At 45.6% G+C, this 25217-nt stretch overlaps 1 protein-coding gene across 1 annotated transcript; it reads left to right on the plus strand.

Annotated features, from left to right (window-relative positions):
• Positions 1 to 1355: 1355 nt before the first annotated feature.
• LOC119376260 (uncharacterized) lies at positions 1356 to 17559 on the plus strand. The gene is made up of 6 exons (XM_037646167.1): positions 1356 to 1489; positions 4771 to 4877; positions 8323 to 8391; positions 9317 to 9394; positions 16324 to 16380; positions 17442 to 17559. Exons 1-6 carry the CDS (start codon positions 1378 to 1380, stop codon positions 17526 to 17528), a joined length of 510 nt encoding a protein of 169 aa, XP_037502095.1. The 5' UTR covers positions 1356 to 1377; the 3' UTR covers positions 17529 to 17559.
• The last annotated feature ends 7658 nt before the right edge of the window (positions 17560 to 25217 follow it).

The raw sequence follows: 25217 nt of genomic DNA on the forward strand, positions 1-25217 counted from the left end.
TTTCCTTCTCCTTTCCCTCCTCCAACGCGTCGTTAGATGACGCATGCTGTCGTCATCGCTCCACAATTAAATGCGCAGTTTCTGCGAACGCCGCCGGACCTAGTTCAAGCTTGAACAGCTGCTTTATTAAAAAATAAAAAATCACGTGAGCACATGAGCTGCATGTCTGCTTCATCAGCTTCATGCTTGCTTCCCTCGCGTGAGTAAAAAAAAATAAAAATTATAGGGACGGTTTGAAGCTAAGAAAAACTTAGTTGGGCGAGCGAGTTTGGGCCCTTCACGGACTCTAGGCAACCACACGGCCATCACATCGCGCGTTTATGACCAAAGCTTTCTAAGAAGAGAAGGCGAAAAGCTTACTTGGGCTTTGCGTTGTTCTGCGGCTGAGCTTTCTGTGCTGTGATGAACTTTGTGGCGAACGGCAACTACTGATGGAGGCACCTATATCAATTTGGCTTTTCGCAAGCGGCAATGTTTAAAAGTGATTAAATATGCTTCATTCTACTTCATAGACAGTTGCATCACGGGCACTACTGGACAATTGGATCCCGTAGACTGTGTATAAACGGCGCAATTAAACGGTACAGATGGCGTGGTCTGAGCTTACTGCAACATAACAAAGAGAACGTGGTTTGAAAGCTTAAACACGCACCTTAACTTATGCGGTAGTAGTACAGCATATTCTCCACAGGACCGCGCCATAATTTAAAGTTCAGCCACCTAATATTTCAAAGTTCAACAAACATCAATATAAAGTTTCATAAATGTCAGTAGAATAGATACGAACGCCTATGGGAAGTTCTTCAGAAAACTAACAGAATGTTTAACCAAATTTAAATACAAAGTCTATAAGAAATACCACCACAAAGCTCGACAGGACAGCAGCACTGACTAGAACACAATATTTAAGGGCGCATCATCGGAGCGACCATCAGCCCATTTACAGGATGTCCAAGTAGGCTTTCGTATGCACATTCCTAGAAAGTGCTAAGCTACTGCCGAATTTTTTTCTCCAGAATACATGCTTCAACCGACTGAAAAACGGCACTCTCCTGAAGCGGCGTACGTTCGTTTATTAATGATCTAGAGTGAGCATGCACTCTTCAAACACGCCGTATTCGGATTGCTTGCATTAGCATCATTTATAACTGGCACACATCAACAGGTGAATTCACGTGAATCTCGCCAATGGCTCTGTCGTCGCAACACTGTTTCTGGCGCGCTATGTGAGTTATGTTGTGTATGCTCACGGTCCCCTACCTTACAACTTTTGCCTTAAATCAGCCAGGTACAAGCGAAGGGCGAAGGACGATCGCGGATCAGAAAATTTATTATATGCGAGATACATCCACACCAACGCGCAGTAACGGCTGAACTATGCGCGAGAAAACATTCGCAGCTTCAGCTCTGGGCTTGCTTATCAGTCTCGGACTCAGTTCCTTTACTGCATGCAAAGATGAGAAATTTGATGTCTGCGAAGAAAAAACGGGTAAGGAAAAACTGTATTTCATATTATTTATTGCAAGCATAATTCATAGCAAGAAAATAAACGTAAAGCGCTTAGTTAGGCTTATCAAAGTTGTGCTGCGGCCATCAAATAAGCGTCTTGGTAACACAGCCCATGGTCCTCCTCTTCAATTTGCCTGGCTTCATTATTAGGTCCTATTGCGGGGAGGCTTACGCCTTGTATTGCCACGCGCGCATCTTTTTTTGTGTGTGTAACTGGTCCGTTACACGTATAATCACTGTCTTGGGCAAACCACCCCCGGATGTCTCGCAACCCTATAGATTATTTCAGAATCTTCTGATAGGATTGAGCGCGAAAGCGTGAACAGTTGAGTTTATTCTGCAACTTGCGCGGCCCCCAACGAAAAGACTCCAATGTTCTATGTACTCGCCGCTATCAGTGTATACAGTGTACGCTGTGCTCATTGTACGCTGCACTCGCCGCTATCAGTGTACAGCTTGAATTCCTTGTACTTTGCCCCTTACATTTTCCGGGCGTAGGTTCGCCTAAATAGTGTTTGTCCCGAACACGCCGACTGCTGCCTTCGTCAACGACACGACCACGTGACATCTGGTGGAGGTGCCGGGTAGATCGCAGTACCTATTACAGACGCTTCATCAAAGAATTGTGACGGATATCCGAGCCACTAACGCAACTCATGAAGGCCGACGTCGAATTCAGGTGGGAAACCGTGCAAGTCGAAGCATTTCCTGAACTGAAACGAGCCTCCAGACGCCCCCGATACGCCGATACGAAAATTCACACCGACGGAAGCAACGTAGGACTCGGCGCCACCTTTGCGCAGAGGACTGACGGACTCGAAAGGGCTATCACTTATGCGAGCCGGTCGCTATCCAATACTTCTGCCTTGGATTGCCATCATCTGAGCTACGTGAAAGTTTCGCCTCTACCCCTACGGCAGGCCCTTCAATGTTGTGAGCGACCTCCACGCCTTGTGTTGGATAGCTAACTTGAAGGACCCTTGAGGTCATCTCGCCAGATGGAGTCTGAGACTTCAAGAATGCGACATTACTGTCGTTTACAAATCCCGACGAAAGCACTCTGACGCCGACTGCTTGTGGCGCGCCCGGGCCAAACAAGGTGCTTCGGGCCAAACAAGGTGCTTCGAAGTCTCGGCGCTCTAGACTACGATGTCATCCCTGACGGCATAACGAACTCACAGCGGCGCCGCGCACGCCCTGAAGTCGTCCATGTCGTACGCCTTAAGCCATTTAATACTCCTTAGCGAACTTGAGGTCTGTACTTTTTGCTCTATCATTGTACTTTATTTCGGTGCGCACTTTTTTTTTCTCCGTTCCATGTTTTGTAACAAGCATTGGGACGATGTTTTCTTCAAAGGGAGGCAATGCCACGCGCGCTTCTTTTGCTATTTTTTATGTAACTGGTCCGTCACACGTATAATCACAATCTTGCGCGAACAGCGCCCCAATGTGTGGGAGCCTTCCACATTATTTCAGAATCTTCTGATAGGCTTGAGCACGAAAACGCGAACAGTTGACTTCATTCGGGAATGAGTGTGATCACCAGCGACAAGACTCTAATGTTCGACGCAGCGTGTACAAATGCCGACGCACCTAGCCGCAGATCAGATTACTCGACGACCAACGCTGTGCTTGCGTCTATCAGTGTACAGCTTGAATAGCTTGTTCTTTGCACTTTCCTTTTTCCGGGAGCAGGTTCGCCCGAATAACGAGTTTTTCATCTCGAATATGCCGACAGCTGCCTTCGTCAATGTCACGACCACGTGACATTGACGTAGGTAATCGTTGATACTCGTTGTCGAGTATCATCAAAGGTTAATTATGCGTCGAGAGGAACATTTCGCGTGAACACATTGCAAATAGACGCGAAGAGCTTCTTCAGCTAACCAGGCCAGGTCATCTCTCGAAGACATTCAAGGTATTTAGGCGTCGAAGATCACAGCTTTCTCAATATTCCTGAACTGAAAGGACACGAACAAAAATTGTGCGGTTTAGTTTACGGTGATTGAACACGAATCTAAGTAAATTCACTCCACTCCACAAACGTTCACTGGATTTGGCGTTGTGTCATTTCATAGGAATACTAACAGTAAACTAACCAGAGGAAACCAGATTGTTGTCGGTGCAACACCTACAGTTTCGGGCCTTATATGCGCAATAACTTCCGATATAACAATTTATGCAAAAATGACCGCATCCATTTCTTCTGAATGCTCGAGATGATAGCCTGATACTCTTTCTTTGATTACTTTATCGATGGCCGATACAAAATGACCAGTCTCACACACCGATCTTAACGGACGATCTGTGCACTCATAGTTTTTTCAAGAACATACGAAACACTCACGTCACTGCCACTACAATGCAACGTATTCGGTATTGCGCATGAATAATTTTTTTTTTAGATTTCCATCATGACTTAAATTTCGCTAGCACTGCAAATATGCTCCATTAAGCTTCCCTCAAATATTGCTGCGCGAAGTGGACCAATACCCTGGCTGCTAAGGACTGCCGCTTCGTTCAGTGAGTTAGATATTTGCTTTTTAAAAAGCTATAAAAAACCATTTTGCCATTATTAGTTGGTAACCCTCTCACAAAATAATAATGCCCCTCTTGTGGCGAGCAGACGTTCGGATAAGCGAGAAAACGCGCAAATGAAAAACGCAGTTGGCGACGCCACTTTGGAATTTCTGTGCCAGCTCATCTTGACGTGATAGAATTTGACGACACCTGCTAAAGCCTGCAGAGCTCTGAGTCGGTAAAAATGTGAACCTTTGCGCACAGAGTTTTAGGAAATTTTGTTACGATGATGTGGTCCATGTACAAAAAAGTCGGTCCAATTTTAGGCGTCACACCGACATTCATGTGCGGAGATTTGAGAGCGATATTTATAAATGAAAGTTTTGCCCTTATCTCTTCCTGTGAAACTAAAGCTGCGATTTGAAACTCACGACAATAGAACTGACAGCCGGGCCAGTTGGTCTTGATTCATAACGAATTGTACAGCGCAGAATACAAGACGAAAAACTAAGAAGCACACGCGGTCAGTGCTCTCCGTGTGTGCTTCTTCGTATTTCGCCTTGTATTGTGCGCTGCACAATTCAATTCGTTATGAATCACGACAATAGAGTTTGCAAACCTTTTTATCAGTGTAAACTGATTGATTGCTTAACTACTGTGTGCCTTCAAAATACATTGAATCGCCGATATTTGTAAGTTTTCAAATAGGCCTACGATATTCCTCAATTTCTTGCCTTTCAGGAATTGCTCAGAAAGCAAAGGCAACTCAGTTAGGGGCGAAGCTAATGGACAAGTGCTTCCTGCCGGTCGCAAGCAAGTACAAGTTTTCACCCAAGATGTTCCAAAGGGTACGCATTGCAGTGTGATATTTGAATTCTTTTCTTGTACAAAACTGCCTTCCGTAATCGGAAATCGTCAACGTAAGAGCACTGTTTTAAATTTGCAGTGGATAACACACAACGAAAAACGCGACAGTGTGATCAGGTTCTATGACTTACTAGCCAGTCGTTCTAACCTAACAAGTTTTGTTATTAAGGCAAAGGCCTCATGCTTATCGCGCGAATGTGACCTTAAACGAAATCCGCGGCTACGACACGAGAGTGTAGAAAATATCACGTCATCTTCCAAGCCTGGCTCGCGAACGTTCAGGTGACTCGGCCTACTAACAGCTATGAAGCAGCGCGGAAAGGGTGCTCTACTAAAGATGCTGAACTGTGGCCCTGTGTATTGGGTGGTATGACGAACAGCTATGAAATGCCGGGAGGGCTCGACAAGCACGAAGTGATCCACCACGAGACGAACAACTCATCCGACTTTCACGCGAGATTTAGGTCTTTAATGCATCGCTGCGCCTTCGAGTGACCATAGCGGCCGTTTAAGAGAAGCTCAGCGTTTTATTGCGATAGCAATTATATGGACAGTCTCGGCTGGATTTTGCCGTCGCCGTCGCCGCCATGCACCGTATATGTATATATATATATATATATATATATATATATATATATATATAAAGCCCCAAAGAAAAATAATTCAGAAAAATGCTTCCGAAGCGCGGAATCGAACCAGGGACCTCTTGTTCCGCAGCGAGTGGCGCTATCCACTACGCCACGAAACGCAGATCCTCCACGTAGCTAACGGCGAGCGTTATATACATACCCTTTACCGCTGGACGGACTCACAGACGGCAGGCGATAATAAGCTTTCTTCATTACCAGCGAGATGGCGCTAGCAGCGCGACGGGCGCATTTAAAAGTCGTCGTCGAGCTCGCTCGCTTCTTATATTTGCGCAGCGAGAACATTGCCCTTCCGTTGTCTGCTCGCGCGGTTTTCTCGCGGTGAGGGGAAGAGGAATGTTTCACGCTTTCACCGTGATGTCCGCGCTCATGTTACCGAGCGTACGAAAGTCACTCGAGCTGAAGGGACGCCGCTAAACGAACAAACAGAAGATGAGCGCGAACTATCAAGTGTCACAGCTCGACAGTTGAAGCACGCTAGTTTCCTTCGCTGCTTCGGCCGCCTTTGCAACAGGAACGCTGTTCAAACTGAGAGTATCCATTGGCGAGCCTCACTTCGTATAGCATTAATTTCTTGCTATCGCATTCATTGCTTCGCCCTTGCGGCGAAACTGTGACTTTTTTTCACATATCATTTAAAGGCAATCTTCTCACTGCACCATAGGGCAGCTTCACCACATGACATGCTGGCACTTGCGCCTAACGCTCTCTCTGTGCAATGTGTCCAATGGCAAGCGTAGAACTGCAATGCAGTTTTTTGTCACACAAATTGCTTGTAAGATCCCTATATAAATGATCATTAGATATCTTCGTTGAGCATGCTAGCGCTTAGCGTCCTGTAGTACTATTTGATGAACAGAATTCAATGAAAAATAACATCTTCAGGGCACCGTTGATCTGGGCTCATATTCACAAACACGTCTTACGCTAAATGTTTTTGCAAGAAAATAATTCAGCCAATCAGGATGCGAGATTTAATTAGCGGAGCAGGATGACCAATGGAAAAGCGCGTTACGATAGGGAAGTTTTGTGAATTCGCCCACTAAACTTCACTTTTTTCATTGTGTTTACACAGAATCGACCGTCAGCTCATGATATTGCGCTGCAAAATGCGCTAGGTGCTCCATATCGTTGCAACAATGATGAGCCGCGCAGTGTAGCTGTCATATGTGCAGATGTGAAGTTTGCCTTCAAGGCTAAACTTAAGTACTATTTGCATACTTAAAACAATAATGTAGTAGTAAAACGTGCCAAACGATAACGATTTATTTGCCTTCGGCTGAGGTACTGTGAAGGAGCTAGCGATCCGCGAAAAAATCAGAGCGAGAGCTACTCAACGTTCCAACTTCTTTTCGCAGCGCTCGCTTGTCCGCCTTTAATCTTTTTTTTTCTTTTCTACATATCCCAGCGTTGTGCAAGTGGAGCTCGCACAATTATTGTACTGGTCTTCTCAAAAAATTGCTATCTTGAGATCTCACGTGACAAGCTCGGATTATTCTATCTGTCACAACTCAGTTAATGGGGGGCAATCGCCGGGCAGATTCCAAGAGCACACGTATCGACTCCCAGAAACACACCACGATATCACGGACAATTTCACAGCAGGTCATTTTAGTGCGCCAGCGACTGCCGCTTGTGCTCCAAGGACAGAGTCAGAGGGAAGAGCCGATAACAGAAAAAAAGTATATTCTCTATTTAGGGCAGTACAAACATCTGGCATACACGCACACCTGGTTGGTTAAAACAAAATACAACCCAGATGGGTTTTAACAACAATGTTGAAACAATTAAATGCGCTTACACGCAAGGACTTGAGAATATTCAAGAACATTTAAAGTCCTTTCATATTCCCCCATTGACTAGTCCCTCGGCGTATACCATAAGGGAATCGCCGATATAGTGTAAGGGACAGCCAACTTCTTGGGGTGTTTTACGCTGCCAGAGTTCCAGTGCATAAAATGTTTAGACTATTTTTATTTGGTGTGGCCGTAGATTTTCCTATGCACTGACGTTCATGAATCTCCTTACTCAACACTAGTTCTACATAGGGGACAATTCTGTCCATCCGGGTTTCGAAATAGTCGGGCTTGACTGCGCTTATTCTCTGGAGTCAATCGTAACCTCGTGTTTGGCGCTGTTTGGCCTCAGTTACCCTTGCGCCGGAGAATCTACTATTGTCATCAGCATCATCATCACAATGCTCTTCTATCGAAACGCCAGTGTAGTCAACGTGTCTGGTAAGAGCACGATATGCACACTACTAAAATTACACAAAAACGTCGATCCGCCTCGTAAAGCCCGCCTCAAAGTGCGGTATAAGCAGTTGCTGACTGATTGCTTCGCATGAAATTAGTTCCCACAATGTACTACGTATGGGCTGTGCCAAATATTCGTGCTTATCAACTCTGGACTTTGAGTCCGTCTTTGGAACACAAACGGTATTCACAGTCGCACCGAAAGGACCTACTCTTAAATTGTCCCTGCTTTTGTGGTTCGTTTCGGGGGACCTATTCGACGGTTCTAGGATTCTGCCCGGCGATTGCATCGCATTCACGTGTTATGACACACAGGCTTAAAGCCTCATTGTTTACCAACAGAGCCCGAGTACTACAATGAGTAATTTTCCCTCACTATTGCAATAAAATATGGAGAGATAACTTCCACTATTTAGATGCTAGACCGTCGACCTTATTCGTGTTTTAAAGTGACACAGATCACACTTAGGACGGATCTTTAGCGTCCATTGCGTATTTTAGAGGCTTTTTTTTTCTTTGTGCAGGCAGCATACAAAATGTGCCTCGTGTTCCGCATCTGCTTTCACAAGTATCTGCCTTTGAAGAACGCGAAGGTGAGAGCGCTGCACTGCATCCGCGCTTCGCGTGATGGAAAACTTCGTTTATAGTTTAAACACTAACGCTGTTGCTATGCTGGACCATTTCTGTTTTCAGCCAGCGACCCAACTTTCCCATGCACCCACACGACACGATAATGCGGTGCACTGTGTAAGCTACGAAAACTGTAGGCAGTTCATAACTCTTCGTTATGAATGTGTGCTCATCTTATCCTCTTCGTTACACACTGTAATATTTCAACTACTCCAACCAATATAGTTGCCAGTTTGTTATATCGGAACGCTCAATCTCAGGAAACGCTAGCTCCAGTAAAGATGGGCAAGAACAAATGCCTTGTCGTGTGTTGGTATGCGCGCGATCTGCGTTCGTGCTGGACCGGCGCTACCTCGATTGTGCAAGTCATCAGTGCTCATAATTAACCTTGTACGACACAGGGAACGCTGTGGAAACAAAAGGTTCGCAGTAAGTTTCAGCGCAAATAGCTATCCTGGAATAACTTCATTCATTTCGCGGATTCGCACTGTTTGAGCTCAACAGCTGTAGTAAAACATTATGCTAGAAATATTGCACTTAGCACTACAGCTCACTCCATATCTATATAGTATGAAACATATCCGCCCAAGTATTCTTATGGACCTCAAGACCGTTCTATAGTGCGACTATAGCCCGTCATCTTATTAACAGCAGTCGTGAGAACTTTAGTGCAGAATAAATAATTACATTTGCATTCATGCCCGTGCTCCAATATGTGATACGTAACAGCGGTGCCACTTCCTTTCCAAGTTTCGGCTCACGCCGTATTCGCGAAACTACTGACTTTCTTCGTAAAATGTAAGGGCGTATTGAAGTTCTTTTAGCTTGACATGAATACTGTCAAGCCACCATGCAAATGCATTAAGGGGATTTGTAATGCATTTACAGGGTTCTGATGCATACCGGGAATCGGTATACGTATGCGTTGCAAATATGTCATCACTACTCACCGTGCGCCTGAACCCGGTGAGTGTGGCGACTTGATGGTTAAATGAAGATTTAGGCATCATCGTTGATGTGCCTCTAATGTTAAAAAAGCTGCATGTATTCCTGAATACTGTTATTCAGTGGCGTACTCTGCACCTTGCTATTATGAGTGCTATTATTCGAGATGTGTTTATTGTGATGAAAAAGCTAGCAGCAGTGGATACGTATCCATAGAAAAGTAATTACAAACCATATGGAAAGTAATATTCATTATGAAGTCGAGAGTTGGACGGAAACCCGTCTGGTCAGGTACACACGTGAAGAAGACAATTGTAACAAGACGCAGTATTAAAACTTTTGTGAACAACGCTACCGTATGGGAGCCTAAACGTCTTGCTTTTTGCTTTTATTGTGGTCAGCATTTTGCTTTAATTGTCTTTATTATTCATTATATCAAAAAAGAATCACAGTAAATAAATAGTGCGCAACCTGATTCCAATTCCAATTTCAAATCACCGAGAGAGGGGAGACTCCAGGGGCTAGTTTTCTTCCCAATCTGTTGGATTAACTCGGTTATAATTAAATCATGAAATAATATCTCCTTTCGCGATGAAGCTGAGATCGTGACACCAGCCTCTAAAACAAAGTGCCCTCGTTCAAATTGTTCAAGTCGCAATGGACGCCTAATTATAATAATCTTTTACACTGCTTATTCAAAGTAATTTTCCAAGTGATACGAAACCGTGAACTGAGCTAGCTCGTGCATCATAAAATGGACAATTCAAGCGGGTGCAAAAGAGGAAAGACAAGTTCAAGAAGAGAATGGACCTGGCTTACCGTCTTCTTCATCTGGACTATCGTGTTTGCCGCTGCTGCCATCCGCGTTGAAAATGCTACTTCATTTATTGTTTTCTCAGCAGACACTGCAGAAGATGTGGCACTCTGCTGGCAGTCTATATTGTCTCCACTTGGCACGTTACCTTTTGTAGCAAGTTCGTACAATGTGTGCTTATGCTCCGTCGGAACTGTCAGTGAAGTTTTAAATGCGAAGCATTTCTTAGCGAACCTTCGGCACTAAGAGCGTTTCTATCTACGTGTCTATCTATCTATCTAGCCGCCTACGTCTGGGTGTTCTTATGATCGCCCCCTTAACTTGGTGTAGACCAAAATTGGCATGGAAGGGTAAGAGGATTTCATGAATATGACTGTCGGGTCATGACATAGATATCGTGAAAATCCTGTCGCGTACGTCGTCAAACCCTTTCCTCCAGACACGTCTGGCACAAACCCGTTTACCGCGGGCCGCGGTGTACGGGTATGCGCCACAGGTGATTGACAGTTTATACACAGGGACGACGATAACAGACATTGGTAACTTAAATGGGAGAGCGTTAAGAAAAACCAACATCGGCAGCGTTGACCCGACGAATGGAAAGAATGAAAATTACGATCCCAGCAGGAATCGAACCCAAGAATTCTGCGTGGCAATCAGGTATTCTTCCACAGAGCCACGCCAGATCTACAAACTGGTTTGGAAAAACAGCCTATGCAGGCGTAATGCCGGTGCAACGTCAATTGTGGTTGTGGTGCTCGCTATCAAATTTTGCAAGAAAGCAATAAACACTACTAGATACTCGTACGATGCAGGCGTCATAATAGATTAACGTCGGTGGTTCCTGTGTTCCCTCCGCTTTTATAGCACTCTAATAAACACAACATTTGGTATTCCCATGATTCAGCGAGGTATATTGAAGCACTGCTAGACCTCGGAGGAATGGATTAACGAAAGTTACGTATGATATTCACATCATCGCGCCGTAAAGTGCACTTAGTCCGCCAGAACGACGCAGTGTCCTCTTCATTTCTTACGAGGCTGGGCGATGGCCTCATGCTGACTGAGGATGATGCCAGATTGATTGACAGCCGCTCTGTAGACTGGGCTACGTAAACCACATACGCCGAAGCAGTCCACGAATACGACAAGCACCATCCACTGATGTTTTTCTACGGAGCACTATCCAAGCCTAGCAGCCTCGACGGTCTATATCGACAGACAATTTGTCGACGAAATGACCGAGGCATTCACACTTTCCAACAAGCTGTACTATACCTCATACTTCACTACACATGGACCCCTCGTCACCGCGATCACGACCAGATCCGATAACAAGTCATGACCAGCTGCTGGGGCTCACTGATCACGGCGATAATGACCTTGTTCAAGAACTGCCAAGAACCTCTTCCACGCATGTACACGGATTCATGAAACGTGCGTGCGTTCTCCATCATAAGGGACAAGTATAAGCACTACATATCAGCTTACAGCTTCTGGTGTTGGTAATACCCACGTTGCCGTTGCCAGCGTTACCCAACTGTAAGCAACTGGTTATATAACGCATATGCGGCTCTTCAACATATATGTGTGCGTATAAAATTTATACAAATATTTAGCGTCATTTCGTAACGTTTCGCTCAGTAAAAACATTACGCCACAGTCACCTTCCCGCCGCATGCGTCGCATAACATCGACTCCCACGGTACGTGGGATCTGCCGAATTTTTTTAAATGGGCACTAAAGTGAAGCAATCAAGCAATTTAAACTGATAAATTACGCTTTGGTAATCCCACTGTCCCTAATTTTAAGGGCTACGCTAAGTAATACGATTGAAAATGAAGGCCAACGTATAACTTTTTAAAATTTCGCACACAAATTTTTTTTATGAACGTCTGCGTGGCGTCACGAATTCCACCATATTTTGACACGTTGGCTAAAAAAGATTTCTCGAACTTCGTACTTCAGGTCTCTTGCCCCGTCGGACGGAAACGTACATACTTCATATTAACCAATAAAAGGCCCATTCATACCTGCTAGAAGCTTCGGTCGCGCGGCCATTTGCAAGTGGCGACTAAAACGCTACTTAAGGCGACCAATGTTCACACCTGCGTGAAACTTATACCCATCGCCACAAAGAATTCAGGCCTTCTCGCATTGCCATTGCCCCGTAAATAAGCTGCCGCTCTCTTCCTGCGCATCTCATTGGTTGAAGGGGTTGCGGTCGCGCGACTGAGAAGAGTAGCGAGAGACTGAGCCAAAGCAGTCGCTTTGCGACAAACCTGGTCGCGCAACCGGTGAGTCTCAAGTGTCAATGAGTCTTAAGGACTATAGACGCCCTATTAGACGCCGTAAAAGAAAGTATGGTCCCACAGAAAGCCCGCAAAGCGGCCGAAAGGCTAGGCCTTTCGGTCCCAACGTGGGAGTGTCCTGCTACGAACTAGGAATATAGCGCGACTTATTGGACCCAAATAAAGTTCTTCCATCCATCCATCCATCCCACACAAAGTTTGATCGGGAACTTGGAAGTGGCGGTGCCACACATTTGCTTTCGCAATTCTTAACTTACAAAGCGACTTCTCGCGGCAAGAACTCTGCAGTTATTGTTGGGAAAAGGCTCATTCTTGAGTGCAGCGCAAAGAGCACATGGCGCAGACGAGTAAACGGGACAAGGCGCTACTTACAACTCAGATTTAATACGCGAAAGAATGCATTGTATTGGTATAAAATAAAGCCAATTCGTGAGTAGCACCTTGAGCTGTTTACTCGTCTGCGTCTTGTGTAAATTGCGCTGTACTCCAAAGTTAACCTGTGCTTATACCATAGGGTAATTTTCTGTACGAAAAAAAATTGTTATATTCTGTAGTGTTCCATTATTACAACAATGCCGGCGACCACGGGCAGGATATTTAAGTATTTTCGCTAATTTTAGTGTTTAATACACCATCATTTGATGGACTATAAAATTTCGTACTCGCTCATTTTATGTTGCTGATGGATGCAGAGATGAATAAACTTTATTTTGCTCCCTCGGAACGCGCCCTAGCACGTTGCGGGCCGCCCCCACGTCTCAACAGAAAGACCAAGTCTCTCTGCTGCGTCGCGGGCACATTGGACTGCTCATAGCTGTTCTTCGATTCAGCAGCTGAAAATAGCAGCCTCCCGTTTTGGCGGCGTCTCTATATTCTATCGCAACAAGAATAATGTCATAGCACGTTGATTTATGTGTCTTACAGTAATTTATCGTAATCCAACTGTAATTCAACATCCATTTATGACGAGGTCGTTCATGTTCTGTTTTTTTTCATGAAGAGAATCGAATCTCAGGCCAGAAATATTGTGCAAATTCGTTTTCAGTTATGTTCATTTCGAGCAACGAAATGTTATAGTTTTTGGCGTGGCTCGCGGAAAGCGGCACGTCGTACGACGTGTCGAACATGGTAGTGTATTCCGTAGAGTGATTACGTGCAAGAGTACACTGCAAAATGATGTTAAAAGAAGACACATCTATTAGCGCAGAGGTTCGATACATCCAAACCTCCTCTCTATAGCACTTGCTACAACCCCACCTCTTTGCTTCCTCTTTGCTCTCCTCCTCTCTACCCAGCTTCACCCTCTCCACTCGCTGCTTTTTCTCTGCCAGGCTAAATTCGCTACACTAGGCTTTGTTAGGCCAAGGCTCCCCACCCAAACTTCCTTGCTTCGGCAAGGAATGCAAGCTGGAAGAACGTCTGACGCAAGTGGTGTCAACATCGATAGACTGTCTGATGCAACCAGCATCAACACCAGCGAGGTGCCTGATGCAACGGGTGCCAACCATGGAGGAAGGAAAAATAAGGAGAGGCCCTGACGTCACATTCGTGAAGCCTCCACATCGCAAACACCCGCACCGCCTCCTAGCGAAGGAGCCTCGAAACATTTCGCGATTTCCGTCGTGTCGTTTGCAAGCGCATGCGCGATTCGAGCCTTTTTTTTCGCCGTGCAAGCGGCGGCGCGGCGCAGTCGATTCACGCATGCTGCTCCTTGTGTGTGTTCTTTAGGAAAGCTACGCAATGCCCAGCTGTTGCGTATGGTTGCGTATACCCGGTGCAAATCGCGTGCACTGCGGAAAGTACCGGGTGTCACTTTTCATGTGTACGTACACGTTCGCTTCATTGCTGATCACTAATGCATGGTATCTGCATGCGAAGCTCTCGGATGTGCGCTCTGTTGCTTCTTACTCATTGTGTCAACTCAGAACACACGTGAACTTTTGCTTTTGCCGTCTGACGCGCCGTACATAACATGCGCCGAAGGCATCGTACGTTTTTAGAGGATGTGTCGTTCAACGAAAGGGCAATAAACTTATGTTATTGTTATCGGACTACGTGATGTATGTATTGTGCGGTGTGCGCTCGCTGCGTGCTTGTTGTTGTGGGCGTACTGGAATTACAAACTTTACGTGCACGATCGCGTATACAATACAGCGGTGTCCTCTTTTCGACGCGAAGTTACGTCAACTATAGGTTGGCGTTGCGCCGAATAGCTACTACGCTCACTCCATATACACGAACAAAGAACCGCTAATCCGGCAACAGATCGGGAAATCGGGCTACGAGAAAGGGAAGGCCTCACGCCCAGCAGAACGCGTAAGTCACTGCTAGGTGAGTTCGAATACGATGATGCAGGGGCTGAACGTTTTTGATCACGGCACGTACCGGTATTTTGTACTGTTGCACAAGAACGCTCCACGAAGAATTTCAGCACGCAGCGCTCGGGCCTGCCACGCACGAACAGCCTGGTAAACGTCTGCTTGCAACATTTTACTGCGTGCGAACCGCACAATACGCGCTAAGTTTACGCCGGGACTACAAATCTGCGCAGAAGCTAACCACCGCGGAGAGCACGCCGCGGGGCGTCTGCTGTTTTGTTTGCCCCATACCGGTTTGTTTGCCCCATAAATCTGACGTCACTTCCGCCACACTTTTCGCAATGCATTGAAATACGATAGGGCCTCTCCTTAGTTTTCCTTTCTCCGTGGTGCCAACCAAGGCGGGAGTCTCATGCAACCCACAGCAACCTCTGCGCAGCGCCTGACGTAACCGACGGCCATTCCTCACACAACGTGCGGCAAGCTCTCTCATCCACGGATCCTATTCAAGGCATCGACCAACGGCGGTTCCTGATTAGAGGCTTCGAACTACTGGCTGATGCAGGGAATCGGCCAGGGCTATAAAAGACCCAAGCTGCGCGGGGAGACGGGGACAGCGAACGAAGAAATCCCGGGTCGTCGTCGCACCTCAGTGCGAGACCAATAAGCTGTCGGCTCCAGTGCCCCTCTCAAGAGGCTATGCTCTCGCAGCTGGGCCCGAAAGTGCGGACGACAGATCCCAAGGGACTTACCTTGGCTTTAAACAGCTCTGCTGTTAAAACATTGTTTACGAACTATTTCATCGTGCAGATTGTCAAAAATTTTGTGATTGCAAGACTAGGTCTTTCTTTTACGTAGGAAGTAATCTTCTCCTGCATTTATACATGTATAGTCCGATACAACTCAAAAAGTCCGGAGAGGCCCCGCCCAGGCGACCGAGGCACAGCAGCCGATCACCTCTACGACTAAAGAAATAGTGCTGCTCATGCACGCGGCAATGTTCTCCGAAGGTGGGCTGACCGACCGTCCGGCTCATGACATCAACCTGAAGTGCGCGCCCATTGGTGCAGGCTTGTGTACCTCCGCCTTTGAGGAGGAAATGCCGCAGATCTATTAAGTTGTATCCGACTACAGAACAGACGCTGCATGGGTTGTACCATGACTCTCTTGGAAATGAAATACGACCACGATATCTGCCCAGTTTCCATCTATCTGGCTCAGTGGTTTCGGCGGTGTTCCTGTGCTAAAATACTCCACCAGCATTTTTAGGGTCACGTACTAATCTTCGTGTTTTGAAGGTGTGTTACATCATGTGGGTGGAGTGAAGCCGCGCAGCGAACCTTTCGATATGACTACTCAGAAAATTGAAATGCTTGTTATCTGATAAGTTATGAATTTAAACTGAACATGCGTAGAAAAATATTTCTTTCGCGTAATTTTAGGGTGTCTATCACGAATAATTTGTTGCCCCTTGGTGCAAAAACGGACGTATCTTTTTATATTCAGGACTGGATAGAAGATCAGGCTGGCATAGATCCTAGTGGCCTCTACTACGACGGCGTTGTAAGTAAAGCCGTTCGATTATAATTTCCAGTACGGGGATGGTGCGAATTATACTGAGAGGATTATTCGCTTGACAGTAGCACGTTCTATGAGTCCCAAATTTTATATGCAATATTTCTGATCACCAGATATCGTGAACTAGGTTATCGTAGGGTTTCATCCCGGCCGCAACCTCTGCATTTCGATAGAAACAAGGCCAGAAAATTCTCGCGCGCAGAAGCTTGGATTGCATCCAATGAACCCAGACAGTAAAAACTTTTCGGAAGACCCCAATATATTATGCCATTTTCCCATATATTGTTTGAGATGTTCAACCGAGCGTTCAACCGGTCATTCAATTCATAGAAAGGTTATAAGCGCAGCTATTTGCCGCATTGCTATGTAGCTGCACTTCTAAAACAAGATTTACACCTTGCACTAAAGTCGCGGGCAAGTGCTGCTGGTGAAATTGATATTATGAAATCGATATTTATCATTTCATTAGATACAGTGGTGTTTGCTACAGCTGTGCCTCGAGACCGAAGTTATGTGACGGCTGAAGTGACTACATTTCGTTCAACATGTTTTATGGCATAACCTGCAAGGATGCTTTAAATTTGATTTCATTATAGCAGTACACGAAGATACCAGCTATGAGACGGCGGAAAGCTCAAAAATATACACTATGGCCCACAAGAACGGTCACAAACCGTAGAACTACCGGCAAAGTTATACATAAACAGCAGTGGTGAGAATTAACCCTAAAGCGAATTTCCCTGCACGAATTCTGCAATTCGATGTCTGCATTTTTTGTAAACTTGACACTAATTGCTCCTAAGGCATGTATCTTTCTCACACTGTGGTTTTGTACGTAGTTTTAATCACGTGCCTTAAGGTCATAAAGTTTTGCTCATATTATTAGCATGGGTGTTAGTTTATTTGAACCAAATGCGTTTTACACATCTTCATTTCTCTCGGAATATACACCCACCCACACAATACAGAATGTTCATCTTTTTATTGGCCAAGTATTTGGTATGGCGACACTCTTATATCTCGCACTTTTGTCTCCTTTCTAACAGAAATGTGCCAGGAACCACAAGATTTTCACAGAAGACTCAGCTGTAGCACTCTTTGGAATAAAATGGGTGCGAGACACGCTGTTCTAAATGGCAGCGGCTAGTATGTGTATATTCCAGATTATGCTTCTATACTGAACGTTCATTTTCGGAAATGCCATAGCTGCGATTAAGCACCATATTATAAGAACAAGTAGTCAGCTCCATGAAAAGGGTGTACGTGAACGTCGAAGAACGAATCGTTGTTAATTTGTTGTAGCATTTTGGAATACCTACAAGTTCTGTGATAAGAATAAACCAAAGCGATTACTGATAAATCATAGCCATGATGTCTAGGCCACTGAAAACAAAGAATAATCAACAACCTGTCCAGTTGATAACTGTCGCTCAATATGTGCAAAATGTTCAAGACAACAAGCAGTAGGAAGCAACGTTGCAAGCAACTGAGAAGTTCAAGGCAACTTAAGGTAGGTCACCACCTTCGAAAACGCATTTTTTAATTATGATTTTTTTGTATTTGACATTTTGAAGCTCCTTGTCTATTCGAGAATATTTTGCAAAAAGAATTGTGTAGTTATCTTGAGCCGTTCGAATGTTATGACTATTTTTCCAACCCCTATTAGACGCATTCGAAACCGAAACTGAAGGTTTCTGATTCCACAACACCTGCCATGTTTTCATAAATGTTTTTCCTTATACATATTACGAAATGCAAAGTTGTCTAAGTACATTCTAAAGCTTGTGGGGCGGGATGTTTACGATTTACGGCTTCGGCACGCTGTTGTTTAAGTTGCGCACGTTTTCGCTCGGCTGTCAGTGCTTTTTCACACACAACTTCGAGCTCTTGGACTTAGTTCTGGTCTTTTATGGAATAAGTTATAGTACTCCATGAAATATGGCAAAGTATAGGACGAAAAGATGGTTGATCCCTGCGTCATAGGAATCGGAATAACACGAAAGTAAAGCGTGCCCTTACAGAAGTAACTGAATGTTTACTGTACATTGATATAAGAGAGTTTGTACAATGTATACTGATGTCTGGCAGATATAGCACCGTTTAACCTGGATGCACCCACTTTTATGATTGGTGGTACATCTCCGTCCCGACGACTAACGTCTATGTTAAATGATTAAAGAAACCCTTGTGCTAGCTGTAGTAGTTAACGGTGAAAGCGTTATCAGAGAACGAGGTGTGATAGCAAGAGGAGTGTCGCATAATGGACGCCGAACGTGGTCGCCATCCCGCGGCATGTTAAAATGTGATTGAACACCACGGCCGGACTAGAGGGAAACGCAAAGCGCGACGTGCCGCCCCAGTATCCCGGCCGCGATTTTTCTCGGGGCGAGCGCGTGAGCGGGGAACGCGGTGTTACAGCCAGGTGAGGCAGGCGCGCGTCGCAGAGCTATTTTTTGTTTGGATTAGCGTGATGCTACGAGCAAGGCCGACGATTTTACGACGCTTGGGCTGAGATCGCCACCTCGCGGTGTCTTAAGGTATTGACAAAAGTGAACTTCTATTGAAAACTCGCCGAATGGGACGGACGTGTAACGCGTTGCAGGTGCTAATCGCGGAGGCCACAGTGATGACGAATTACTATACTTTACCTCTCCCAGAGGGCAACACCACCCCGCCGACCGGGAGAGTGGTAGATATAAAAGGCCTGTTTGTAAACCTTCTAGAGTCTGTGACCGTGGCGCAGTGGATAGCGTGTCGGGCATCTGTTGTTGCGGACCGAGCGGTCGTGGGTTCGATGCCAGTTGACGGCGCTTTTTTTCTTTGCCATCTGATCGTGTAAATGTTTTGGACGTCATTTCCGTGACGGAAATACGTCACTGAAATCCTTGGTGGACCCCGGCATAAAACACTTTCGTGTTAAAAAGAAGCATCAACGCAAGGTAAGGGATCAATATACCAAGCGTGGAGCTGCTGTGGCGCACGTAGATGAGTCAGCTGGAGGCTCAAAACGAGCTAGAAAAAATATGTGCTTGAGCTCGCTCAAAAGGAGAAAGCGCCGCTTCAGAAGAGGTCCCCGCAGCTATAAACCTAGAGAATTTCAGACATATTGAATGTTTCTTTATTATATGGACATTCAAATCAAATATTTAAAGCCATTTTTCTCAAAACATCATTTTTTGCATCCTACACTTACCCAACAGTGATAACTTTCCTTCTGATAAACATTTTCACATACAATTTTTCGCATTATTTCTTTACAGGTTCAGCTGGCATTCAAGCAGAAATATTGAAAGCGAGAAGTAACTTTCTGTGCTACGGCCAGTTATGTGCAAAACAAAGCTGTCAAATATAAACGTTTTCAGTCTTTTTACGATAACGTGCCTTAGCTTAGAGATGGGCTGATCGTGGAGGTTAGATGCACAGGATAGTGTCCTCACTACGGACCTGCTAAGTTGCGTTTCAATCGCACCAACCATTTTGTAGTTATGACTGTTGGCGCAACGTGCACATTTTGGCACAATTTGATTTTCATAAATTTTGTTTTTTTACATTTGTAGCAGTTTCATCATCCTAAAGTTTCAATTTACATCAGCCCTACAAGCAAAAATCATTATTATAATTTTTGGACTGCAACTGTACAATTTTTTCTCGAATGTGGTGACCTACCTTAATGAGTTTCTCGTTGTAGCAACTGGTTTTCGCCTGTGTTCTGCTTAGGCGGCATTCACGTCGGCAACGCACCAAAATCCGCGAGTGGCGACCGAGAAGCTACCCGCGGCAACCGACCTTCACACCAGGGACCGTGACCTGTTGTTGGCTTCATTTTACGTCTGGTTCGTTCTCATGGCCACGCAAATAACCTTCTCAGCCACAGCATTCTTTCATGACCTTAGCCCTACGTGATTACGGGATTCAAGGTGAGATCCCAGCTTTTCTTTTTTTTCGCGCAAATGGCTGGGTTGTGTGCCATAAGAAGCTTTAAGTTACTTTCCCTAAACAGCGTGTTCAAGAAGTGGACTACCGCTTGTTCGTGCAGCAGTTTGATTATTTATTCGACCAGTTCTTGGCGGCCATCTTCACCAGGATTTCACAGCATCATCTACGTTAATCCAGGCATCTATCGACAAGACAAAAGCTGTTCGAATTTCCTAAAGCCATTGACTTCACTTCAATTGCTCATTACATACGGGAATTGCTTCCGTGTAGCGGGAAATAAACCGGCTTGCACCGCTACTAACTTCAGGAAAGTCTTGCATGCTAATTTAATTGACATGAGAAGTACTGTTGGGAAATCGCAGGAAATATTGATAACAAAACTCCTATAAGGTAAGCCGAGTGCCATACTGCGTATCAAGGCTATACACATTGTACGACGGGCTTTCGGTGATGAATTTCTCGCATTGGCAATGAAACTGACATGACCATGTTTGTCGTGCACTAAACAGAGAATAAGAATAGAAGAAAGGCAGGAAGGTTAATCAGGGCTGCGTCCGGTAGGCTACCCTGCACTGGGGAAGGGTGGAGAGGGAAGTAAAGTTACAGAGGTGGAGCAAAAAGTCACTGTTTTAGCCGACGTTACTGTTCCGCGTTTGATATCACAAACGGCGAATCAGCCCGGTATCCTTGAGAAAGCGCAACAGCGCTTTCGTTCCCTTTGGGACCTGTGATTGGCAGCCCCACGATACCAGTATCTTTCCGGCTGTGAAAGCGCTTCCATCCCGTTGATTTAGAGCAGTAAGCAAATGAAGCCTCTCGTTTGAGTAAGTCGGGCAGTAATGCAAGAGGTGCTCAATAGTTTCATCGACGGCCCAGTCGTTGCACTCGGCGTTGTCGGCCATCATAATCTTAAATGAGTAGGCGTTTGTGAATGTTGCACCCAGACCCAGATGGCACTGGTTGACTTGCGCATTTCATTTTCTTATATTCTTTCTTTTTTATTATTAATGTCGTCCCTCTCTAGTGGAATCTTGCAATCCCATTCCCCATCCCTACATAGAGTAGCATGCGAGCGGTATGCAGGCGCCGGCAAAAATCTGTTTTTCTAATAAAGGGTCTCTGTCTCCTCCCGGGAAAGACCACGTACTAGCCGCAGTCGAGAGAATACAAACGATGGTGTGTGTGAACTGTGATGTTTGCCACTTCTGCAGTGTCGTGTTCTGCGCCAGCTTACTTAAGTATGCAGCCGCATAAATCTATGATAAAGGTATAGAAACAATGTCTGTTTCTACGTGTGCTTTTCTGGCAGCTTCATCAGGGAGGTCGTTGCACTGTTTTTCTAATAAAGGGTCTCTGTCTCCTCTCGGGAAAGACCACGTACTAGCCGCAGTCGAGAGAATACAAACGATGGTGTGTGAACTGTGATGTTTCCCACTTCTGCAGTGTCATGTTCTGCGCCAGCTTACTTAAGTATGCAGCCTAGTCTGTTTCTACGTGTGCTTTTCTGGCAGCTTCATCAGGGAGGTCGTTGCACTGTTTTTCTAATAAAGGGTCTCTGTCTCCTCTCGGGAAAGACCACGTACTAGCCGCAGTCGAGAGAATACAAACGATGGTGTGTGAACTGTGATGTTTCCCACTTCTGCAGTGTCATGTTCTGCGCCAGCTTACTTAAGTATGCAGCCTAGTCTGTTTCTACGTGTGCTTTTCTGGCAGCTTCATCAGGGAGGTCGTTGCACTGGAAATGATCTGAGCGTGTCATGGCGGCATTTCTTCAAGTAAGAGGTTGTAAATGTGGCATCATTTGCTGCGATCTTCAACTCGTAGGGTGCCATCAGAAATGGTGATCCAATGTTCTCTAATAACTCCACATACGACAGTCACAAGTATGGCTGGCATTCTCATTCTCATTCTCGCTCTTCATACTCACAAGAAAAAAAATTCTGGCTACGCCCTTGTCGCACTGTACTGGTTGTCGCGCTGTATTTTACTACAGCTATAGCTTCTTGACTCATTGGAGCTTTGTACATTGTGTAATGTACATTCACAAAGAGACTGCCTGTCGAAGACCACCAGGTTTTGTTGGCAATAGAGAGAAAACCTTCTGTATTTTAGAGCTCGGTTAAATCGAAATATCATTTACAAAGCACTGTTTCTGAATACAGCAATGCAATGTATTAACGTCATTGCGTAGGAAAATCTACAGCCACATCGAACAAAAATAGCCGCAAAATTTGATACATCGAATACATCGGACAACACGAAACGCCCCAAAGGCTGGCTTTCCCTCACAAGAGGTCACCTTTTTCTCACAGGAAAGGACTTTCCCGCATGTCCCCGGGTGAGCGAGTGTTGCGATTAGGGTCGAGCGCGGAACGAGTTGAAATATACACTGCTTACGAACCATCTCGTGTTTATTCCTTGATTCCACGTCGTCACGCCCATCGGCCCGTCGTGGGCGGTCGTCGTTCGCTTATCCGCGATTCCCGCTCCCTTTGTTAAGGCTATGGTTGCAGTGAAACGAAAAAAACGTGCTGTTCTCCTCAACGCTGGCGATAATCAACATAGCCGAACGTGGAGAATGGAAGCCCGATGTCGCTGCTGTGTACATAATCCGAAAAAGCACACTCAGTACGATTGAAGAACAACGCCGATATAAGCGTCACAACAAAGACTACAGGCTTCCGGCACCCTACGAGTACTACTACTAATAATAACATCTGAGGTATTGCGTCTCAAAGCAACGATATGATTATGAGAGACGCCGTAGTGGAGGGCTTCGGAAATTTTCGTTCATCTGGTGTTCTTTAACGCGCACTGACATCGTACAGTATATGGGCCTCTTCCATTTATCGAAACTGCGACCTTCGACGGTCAGCATCCGAGCACCGTAACTACTGTTCCACCGTAGCTGACACCCTAGGAGTACGAACAGCTGCCTATGAAGATGTAAAGGCGTTGTTTACATCGATACCGTATCTTCTCGCATCTAACCCGGCCCTGCATTGACCGCGCCCGGAAAACAAGGCAGAAGAAAATTCACAGTAAAAAAATATATCGCCGCGTGTTACCATGAAGCTGGCTTCTTTGCAATATTGTGAATTGGTGCCGTGTAAGATTGAAACAATCACATACCGAAATTCGCACCGTAAATAAATTCTTCAAAAGCTTTGTATTGGACTTTAAAATATATTAATCCAAATCTCCTATTTTTGCGAATTCGATATATGCGTGTTTGACTACCGGTAAAGGTCATAGAATAAAATCTCGAAAAGAAATCTACTGTGCCTGCTCTTGAGGGCGTCGGATGATATGACCCGAAGATTTGCTCGCGCATCATCTACGAGACTTCGAACATCTAGCAGAAGGTATACGCTACACAAATATAAAAGAAGTCGTTGTGCTTAGAGGCATCAACCAGTTAAACATGCGATGTTCGTGCGGTCAAAAAAAAATAGGGTGACCTTATCTTCAGGTCTGGCGGTCCCATGCCGCCAATTTCCCAGAGGGTGGGTGCCCTCCCAAGCGACTGTGAACTTGTTCTGCCGAGCACCAGGCCGGAAGTGCGCTTGTCCCTATTTTACCGGTAGGTACCCGGCGGCAGCAATTTTCTGCCTCCCACAGCAGAGGCGGATGCTCAACTATGCATGAACATGGCACGAACATGCCATGTTCATGCCATGTTCGTGCAAAATACATGCGGTTGGAGAGGCCCAACGGGAGCTTTAGAGTGGCACAAATATATTTGGGCTTTTTAGCACATAGTGTTTGCGTCAGGGGAACGCAAGCTTCACTGAAAAAACGTTATTGCCAACATAAATGCAGCACACAACCGCAGCATTTGACTATCTCGTTATATACGTCCACCAGCAAACGTTGCCTAGCTTATGAAAGCGAAAGCCTTCGATGCCTCTTCGAACGGGAAGATTGGCCGTCGGCGGCGTCAAGACGAGTGACGCAAAAAATAACCGTCACGTGATGACGCCACCATATTACGTAATCATGACGTCACAGATCTCGTAAATTTGTAACTTCAATATGACATCACCATGACGTGACTTAACGTGGTGTCACATGATGACGTATTCACACGTCATGATCGCTTTGCATTGCCTCCGTGATCGGTGGGCCGATCACGGAGCAAATGCAAAACGTCGTGTAGCTTATGAAGGCGAAATCCCTAGATGCCTCATCAAACGGAAAAATTGCCCGTCGGCGTCCCGCGTCGGCGGCGTCAACACGAGTGATGCAAAAAGTAATGTTCACGTGATGGTGTACCATATGACGTCATCATGACGTCACAGATCGCCAAAATATGTAGAATCATTATGACGTCACATAACGTGACGTCACATGATGACGTATTCACACGTCATGGTCGCTTTGCATTGCCTCCGTGATTGGTCACGGAGGCCGTGCAAAACCGCGTTAGGTGCAGAACGCTTTTGGAGGGGGCGCGGTAGAATCAATACATCGACTGACAAGAAGAAGAAGATGGCTTTTGCTTTCTAGTCATGTCTGGCGAATGCATAGGTGACCCTGTGAGTTTTTTTTTATTATTATTCAACGAATCTAAACAATGACTTGATACAGCACTGGAAACTTGTAGAATTGTGTTCCTGTCGAGTTTTTGTACGTGCTTGAGCAGCCAACTACGCAGCAGTTGTTTCTAGGCATTGCTGAAGGCTGACAGAATCGTTAAATTGCTATGTAATAAGCAACTACAGCCCGCCTAAGATTCCGAGCCGTGGCGACAGGCGGCGTTGCCGGCGCTTTGCGCAGCGCCTATTGGCCGCGAGATCGAACAGTGTCGGCACCTAGAGGCGAGCGGACGAAACCCCGTGGTGTGGATTGCTCCTTGCGCCGTCTGCTAGCCATACCGTGTTCGC

Source organism: Rhipicephalus sanguineus, unplaced genomic scaffold, assembly GCF_013339695.2.
Source record: "Rhipicephalus sanguineus isolate Rsan-2018 unplaced genomic scaffold, BIME_Rsan_1.4 Seq1138, whole genome shotgun sequence".
NCBI lineage: Eukaryota > Metazoa > Arthropoda > Arachnida > Ixodida > Ixodidae > Rhipicephalus > Rhipicephalus sanguineus.